Genomic DNA, 7574 nt, shown 5'->3' with positions numbered 1-7574 from the left:
AAGTCAAGCGACTGTGGGGTTGGACGCAGGCAGCCGGAGCGCGGGCCGAGCGATGCGGGGCTGCGCGCCCGGGCGGCCGCGAGTTGTGACTGGAGCCACGATGCACGGCCAGGCGCGGTGAGGAGCCAGACCGCATCACCTCCCCGAAGGAGTCCGGGAGCAGGGAGGGCCGTCCCGAAAACACGGAGGCCGCCAGGCAGGCCACGGGCCGAGGTGACGGGGCTGGGGCGGTGGGGAGCGAGCAAGCGCACCTGGCTGCGTCCGCCTGGAGTTGTCCCTCTGCGTTCACGATTGACACAAACACTTCTCCAAACGGGGGGAATCTAAGCAGCAACAACAATCAACAACGAGATCTTCCTCCTGCCTTCCCCTCCCTCCCTCCCTCCTCCCTTGGCCTGCCCCCGCCCCCTCCCCCCAGGCCCACCGCGGGCGCCCCGCGCGTCCGGACCCGCTGCGCGATGCCGGCAGTTTAGGATCCAAAGCTTCTCCACTCGTTTTGTTCTTTTCTTTAAAAAAAAAAAAAAAAAAAAGAGGAGGGGAAATCCCGGTCGGTGGCAAGCAGCCGGGCACACACACACCCGCCCTCATACCCCGACAAAAGCAGATGCACTTTGACTTCTGACAGCTCTACCTCAAGCCCAAGAGAACTCCACGGCGCTTTCCCTGCAACCCGAGCTCGCTGCGTCCTCCTCTTCCTTCTCCGACTCCTTTTTATTTATTTCTGTTCCCGTCCCCGTTCTCGGTGACCTTCACTCCTCCGCGTGCTCTGGGCAGAAGAGCCGCTTTCTCGCCCGCCTGAGACTCTTCCTCGCCCCAGGAGCTGCAGCGGCGCTGCTGTGCCCCGGGGCCCTGGGACTCCCAGGCTGCACACTCCATCGAGGTGCCCTCCGCTCCCCATCAGCCTCATTTTCACCCCCTTTTGATTTCCTGGTGCGGGTTTTGGCTTGCACCCCCTGTGTGTCTCCTCTTTTTGGAGGGGCTGGGGAGTTCTTGCTGACGTCTTCGGGAGTCATTCCCTAGGCTCTACCTGCTCTTCTCTCTCCCGGCCTCACCCGACCAAACCAAAGACCATGGTGCACTGTGCCGGCTGCAAAAGGCCCATCCTGGACCGCTTCCTCTTGAACGTGCTGGACAGGGCCTGGCATGTCAAGTGCGTCCAGTGCTGTGAATGTAAATGCAACCTGACCGAGAAGTGCTTCTCCCGGGAAGGCAAGCTCTACTGCAAGAACGACTTTTTCCGGTGAGTACTTCCCTGGCGCGGCTCTGCTGCTTCCTCCCCGCGGGCTCTTCCCCACCAGCTTCGGATCAGAGGTCAGCGTGGCCGAAGCAACCGCGGTAGGAGCAGCCTTGGAGAGGACAGCCAAGTCCCACCAGCACCCGCCTCTTCGCCAGCTGGCGCGCTGGGCGCCCCTGACGCGGCCCTGCTTGCGCCCTGGAAATTGTGGGTCCCGGCTTAGCTGCACGTGCCTGGGAAGAAAGGGTGTGAGTCCGCTTAAGCCCAGAAGCCCCTCCAAGTTTAGAAGGAGGCAGCACAACCCGGGGCGTTGTAATCCCAGCTCCTGTCTTTCCCTCCCTGCACAGAGCTCACCAGCAACTGCATTCTCTGAGCCTCTCAGGTTGCTGGCTCTCCAGGCTGAGCTTAGAAGCCCGGGCTAGATCCCTGCCACTGCCTTTTCGTCTCCGAAAGGTCTTGGCGGGAACCACCGAGGCTTTCGCGTGGAGTGTTTGAGTCTCTTGCCTTGGCGGCAAAAGGGAAAAACTCTGCCCTAATGCCTATGGTGCACATTCCAGGGTGTTCTTGAAACCCCAACCGGCCTGCCTCCAAGCGCCGGCCTGGGCAAACCGCGACGTGCCTGTGAAATGCCCCAAGGCTCCAGCCTCCGGGAAGACCTTCCCCCACGCCCCCCGCTTCCCGGCTGCCTGGGTTGGCGGGAGGATCGGCCTCCGCCCAACACGAACCTCGGCTTTGTGGCGCAGGCTCCGCTCGGAGCTCTCCCAGGCACTGCCCGCCATCCCCTTGCCCCACCTCCTTGCCGAAACCGGGAAAAACCCAGGCCCCCGCTCTTCTGAGCCGGGAGACTACTCCAGACGCCCCCTCTTTCGTTTAGCATTTTAATTTATTCTCTTAAACGCACTATCGTGCCATGAAATCCATACAAACACAAAAGTCAACCGAGAAGAACAGGAGCAAATGCGAATTTTAATTCCTCTGTACTGGTTTGAAACCTTCCAGTTTACTCGGTTGACTTGGTCTCTGCTCTCCTCTGAGTTTTTGGTGACAGGTCAAACTGGGACCCCGGGGGTAGGGGTGCGAAGCCATCTGGGTCGCTTTGCTCAGAGGCCCAGAACGCGCTGTCCCCAACGCTGCCCCCGGAAGCGTGTCTCTGATTGCCGGGAACCATGGAGAAAAGCGCTGGGCAGGCTGGTATCGCCCCGAGCAAACGCAGGCTGAGTCTCTGAACCCCGGCCGGCAGCGCCTGGTGTCCCTAATACTGGCTGGAGCCGAACTGGAGAACGGCGAACGGTGCCTAGCTGCCAGTGGGCCCCAGAGGCCTGGCTCCCCGCAAAGCGCAGCCCGGCACCTAGAGCCCCAGCAGTGGCTCTAGCTTGGGCCAACCTGCCGGGCTTTGGGCTTGAACGTGGCGGTGGCCCAGCTGCAGCCGTCTGCGCGCTCCACGGCTGTTTCTTTATCCGCGGCAGGACTGGACCTTGCCAACCCTCAGCTTAAGCACCCCTCTCTGCGGTGAAAGGCGACACTAGGAGAGAAAAGCAGCGCTCGGGATGCGTTTACATGGAGCTCTAATTAGAATTCGACTGTTCTCTGAATCAAACGGGGAAAATAGTTGCCTCCCTCCCCCTTCCAATCGCCGCCTTGCCGCCTTCTTCCGCAGGCGCTCTTTTCCTCTGGGACAACACTGGGCATGAGGCTGGGAGGGAGGGGGGCAGCTCGGGCCCCTCGCGCTCTCATTCTAACAGTGTGTATCTCCTCACTGACTTTTCACTTGTGCCCCATGTCCTCTCCTGCCTTCTTGACTGCTCGGTCGGCATTCTGCCTCTTTCTGGCTGTCTCTCTTCTTTTCTCCCTTCCTTCTCTTCTTCCTCCACTTTCTATTTCTCTCTTTCTCTATCATCTTTTTCCTGGCCTCCATTCTCCCCTTGCCCCTCACCAACCCGTCTTCTCCCATCCTGCAGATGTTTCGGTACCAAATGCGCCGGCTGCGCGCAGGGCATCTCCCCTAGCGACCTGGTGCGGAGAGCGCGGAGCAAAGTGTTTCATCTAAACTGCTTCACCTGCATGATGTGTAACAAGCAGCTCTCCACTGGCGAGGAGCTCTATATCATCGACGAGAACAAATTTGTCTGCAAAGAGGATTACCTAAGCAACAGCAGTGTCGCCAAAGAGAACAGCCTCCACTCGGGTGAGGCCCCAATTCCCAGCTCGCTAGGGGCGGGCGGGTCCTGGGGGAAGAAGGCCCACTGAGGCCACTGCTCACCTGTCCCTTCCCTCTCCCCAGCCACCACGGGCAGTGACCCCAGTTTGTCTCCGGACTCCCAAGACCCATCACAGGATGATGCCAAGGACTCAGAGAGTGCCAACGTATCAGACAAGGAAGGGGGCAGCAATGAGAATGACGACCAGAACCTGGGCGCCAAGCGGCGGGGCCCGCGTACCACCATCAAGGCGAAGCAACTGGAAACTCTGAAGGCGGCCTTCGCTGCTACCCCCAAGCCCACGCGCCATATCCGTGAGCAGCTGGCTCAGGAGACTGGCCTCAACATGCGTGTCATCCAGGTCAGGGCCTGGGCATGCCACTCATCCCCCCGCCCCCCATCCAGACCGACATGTCTCCTTTAAGCAGGCACCCAGGCCAAGCTGTGGAAACCCAGCCTCAAGGAGGGGACTGAGTCCTGGGAGGGACACCTGTGTTGTATTGCCCCATTTTATAGGGCATCTGGAAATCCCTAGGCTCCCTCCATTTCCCAACTGGAAGCTGGTGACAGTAGTGGCAGAGGGGGAGGGATGGGGAGCTCAGCATGAGGCTGGAGGAGGGGACATTGTTGGACACCGCTAGGGAGTTGGGACCCTTTCTTCTGCACCACGCACCTTGTTTGGAAGGAGCCCAGAGGTCTCTGAGCATGCCAGAATTAATCAATTTCACCGGCTTCTCCATAACATAGATCTCTCTCTGTGTCCCCCACCTACTTTGTGGATCTCTTGCCTCAGTTAGACAAGCCCCAGAGCAGAGACGTCTTCTCCAAAGAGAGATGGGGCATCCTGGTTTGCGGGGGGGAAAGGCGCGGGCTGGAGTCAGCTCAGCTTCTGGCAGTCTACCGTGGGATAGGGAAGGGAGGTGGACATCTGGGCATCTGTGCCAGTGTGTTGTGAGGACTTGGGACTGTGTGTGATTTGGGCCTGAGTCTCCCGCCCAAGGTTAGGTGTCTGGTTCACCTGCGGGGGCTCTTCGAGGATGTGGCGGCTGTGCCTGGGAGGCTGAGTGTGCATGGGCACACATATGCAGCTGACCTCCATGAGAGGCCTTGCAGCACCCGGGAGGCTGTGCCGACGTGTGCACTGTGAATGGAAGGTTGCATGTTTGTGTCCTCGTCAGCGAGAGGCTGTGGATAAGTATATTTGGCACTGGGAGATTTGCGTGGATGTGAAAAAGAGATTGTGGGTTTTGGTGTCACTATCCTTGGTAGACTGAGTGTCAGCAGGAGGCTGTTTAGTTCTCTGTCACGATCATGCAGGAAGGGGGCTGCCAGGGACGGTGAATTGGAATCTGCGTGTGTCCGACACTATTGGGGGAGGTTCAGTGTCTGTGTGTGGAGAGGCCCCAGGAGCTGTAATTGTGATAGTGTGACTGTTGGAAACAACTCCAACTGCCTCATGTCGGGCAGGGAGGCTTGCCCAGGTCCCCAGTCGGGAATCCCGTATATCATTGGCTCCAAGGGCCGCCCTGCGCGGCCCTACTCAGAGACACACCCCCACAACACAACACAGCACAACACAACACACACACACTCTCAGAGCCCTGAACCGAGCTAGCTATTGGAGGGGTTAGGGGCCGATCAGCCGCGCACCCGAAGTGAGGGATGGGGGAGTGGGGAGGATCGTCGGGGCCTCACCTCGCCGCGTGTGTGCTTCAGGTCTGGTTCCAGAATAGACGCTCCAAGGAACGGAGGATGAAGCAGCTGAGCGCGCTGGGCGCCCGGCGCCACGCCTTCTTCCGCAGTCCGCGCCGGATGCGGCCGCTCGTGGACCGCCTGGAGCCGGGCGAGCTCATCCCCAACGGGCCCTTCTCCTTCTACGGAGGTGAGTGTGCTGCCGAGTGGCAGGGCGGGGCCAGCCGGGGTTGGCTTCGTTGGAAGCGGGTGGCAGCGCGGGAGGCGCTCCTGGTTTTCTTTAGAGAAGTGGCGAGTGGGGGAGAGGTGGAAAAGGCTGGGGAGTCAATCAAGGGTCGGTAGTCGAGACCGAGGGCCGAATTCCCGACGGTGAACGAGGCGGGTGGGCTGGTAGGGAGCAGCTCCAGTGTTTGCACCAGGCTTCCCCCCGCTGCCAGCCCCGCGGGGGAGCCCGCCAACCGCGAGTTCCCGGAGTTGCCTTTCTCGACCTTCCTCCTCCGCCCTGACCTCCTCCTCCCCGCTGCTCCGCAGATTACCAGAGCGAGTACTACGGGCCCGGGGGCAACTACGACTTCTTCCCGCAAGGCCCCCCGTCCTCGCAGGCTCAGACGCCAGTGGACCTGCCCTTCGTGCCGTCGTCCGGGCCCTCCGGGACGCCTCTGGGCGGCCTGGAGCACCCGCTGCCCGGCCACCACCCGTCGAGCGAGGCGCAGCGGTTCACTGACATCCTGGCGCATCCCCCCGGGGACTCGCCCAGCCCTGAGCCCAGCCTGCCCGGGCCTCTACACTCAATGTCGGCTGAGGTCTTCGGGCCCAGCCCGCCCTTCTCATCGCTGTCGGTCAACGGCGGGGCGAGCTATGGGAACCACCTGTCTCACCCCCCCGAAATGAACGAGGCGGCCGTGTGGTAGCGGGATCTCGCACGGTCCGCGGAGTTCGTGGTTGTACAGAAATGAACCTTTATTTAAGAAAAATAGAAAAAAGAAGAAAAAAAAAAACACATAAAAAGCAAGTCACCCCCCCCCCCCAACACACACACACACTTCCTTCAGCCTCGGGGACCATTTTCCGTCTGGGGAGTCCGGATGGGAAAGGGGGACAAGAAACAGGATCCAATTCCGCCTGGAGGTAGAACTGGGATCCGTGCGCTGGCTGGCGAGGTGCAGAACTGGGGCTCCCGAAGGGAAATGCAGACCTCTCCCCATCTTCCACCTGGACCCGGATGCGGGGACAGACTCCACGAGCGTGCGCGCCCGGCCAGAGGGCGGCACAGGAACACCCACGGCGGCCGCGGGAGCGCACAGCCGGTGGTGACGCCAGGAGCCGCAGGGAGGGAGGCCGAGAGGCACAGCCGGGCGAGGGAGGAGAAGCAGCCCGGGGCGCTCCCGGGCCAGCCAGGAGGGTTCTGGCTCTGGGAAATCTCTCACTAGTGTTGTCTCAGTGTTCAGGAACAGCGACAACAAACTCTTATAGCTTCAGAAACGCCGACCTGCTGTGCATCAGGTGGGACTATATATATATATTTTTTTTGTCTATCTGGGTTTTTGGTTTTTGTTTTTGCCAAAATTGCAAAATTCTAAATGTAAAGCCCTCAGTATCAACTCTTCTACCTTCACAAAGCTCTACACACACACACACACACACACACACGCAAACACCCTGGATAGGATGGTCTCCAGCCAGACCTCTCAGTAAAATGACTTGAACATCAACTGTACAAGAAAGTATTCTACCTTCACACATACAAAAAAAAAAGTTTTAAAAAAAGACTATTGAACTAAAAACAGTCAACTGTTTACGTATAATGTTAAATTCAGGAGTTCAGTGTTTTATTAATATATCCTGTTTTGAAACCTCTTGTTCAAAAACAAAATGTTTTGAGCAATCAACCAAAATTGTTCATTTTCTTTTCCTGTAGATGTTCTGACAGATTTGCAGGGCTCGCAGCTCACTGTGCTAGTATGTAAAAAGGTGTTGTTTACACAAGGCAAAGAGAAAACATGATATTCAGACACTTGCCAAATAGAATAATTATAGCACAAATACTGTAAAGGTGCCTAGCACCACAACCTGAGAAAGTGTTAAAAAAAAAAAGTGTTACAAGGTTTAAAAAAAAAAACATCTTTGCTAATTTTTAGTCCTGTTGAACATTCATGGAATTGTTAATATGACTTATATAGACCCACACAGGTTTTATTTTTGTGTCTTTAAAATAAAAGTCCAAAATATTTAAATTTTATGGTCAAATATGCAGTCAACAGCTGCTACTTTTTTCTTTATATATTAAATTTCTCATATGTCTTTTATTGTTCTGATAAACCTAAGCTTGTGTGACCTCCAGTGCATATTAGACCATTCACTGTATGAAAGAAAACATGTTGAATAAATTTGTGAGTTTTTAATAAAAATAGAAAATCTGATGTTTAGATAATCGGTGTGTTATTCGATGT

At 57.2% G+C, this 7574-nt stretch overlaps 1 protein-coding gene across 1 annotated transcript; it reads left to right on the top strand.

The window, feature by feature from the left end:
• The first annotated feature begins 251 nt into the window (after positions 1-251).
• Positions 252-7574, top strand: LHX1 (LIM homeobox 1). Its single transcript, XM_027568272.2, has 5 exons — positions 252-1240; positions 3193-3419; positions 3516-3793; positions 5149-5314; positions 5656-7574. The coding sequence occupies exons 1-5, from the start codon at positions 1071-1073 to the stop codon at positions 6033-6035; spliced, it is 1221 nt and encodes a 406-aa protein (XP_027424073.1). The 5' UTR covers positions 252-1070; the 3' UTR covers positions 6036-7574.

The sequence above is a fragment of the Zalophus californianus genome, chromosome 16 (assembly GCF_009762305.2).
Source record: "Zalophus californianus isolate mZalCal1 chromosome 16, mZalCal1.pri.v2, whole genome shotgun sequence".
Lineage (NCBI taxonomy): Eukaryota > Metazoa > Chordata > Mammalia > Carnivora > Otariidae > Zalophus > Zalophus californianus.
Note: the sequence above shows the minus strand (reverse complement) of the source record. Positions and strands in the feature narration are given on the sequence as shown.

What these genes read in the sequence shown, in the direction of transcription:
- LHX1 (XM_027568272.2), top strand. Translation starts at nt 1,071, where the DNA reads ATGGTGCACTGTGCCGGCTGCAAAAGGCCCATCCTGGACCGCTTCCTC. An exon ending in AGAGAACAGCCTCCACTCGG is followed by an intron (nt 3,420 to 3,515) that starts GTGAGGCCCCAA and finishes CCCTCTCCCCAG; the next exon opens with CCACCACGGGCAGTGACCCC. An exon ending in GCCCTTCTCCTTCTACGGAG is followed by an intron (nt 5,315 to 5,655) that starts GTGAGTGTGCTG and finishes GCTGCTCCGCAG; the next exon opens with ATTACCAGAGCGAGTACTAC.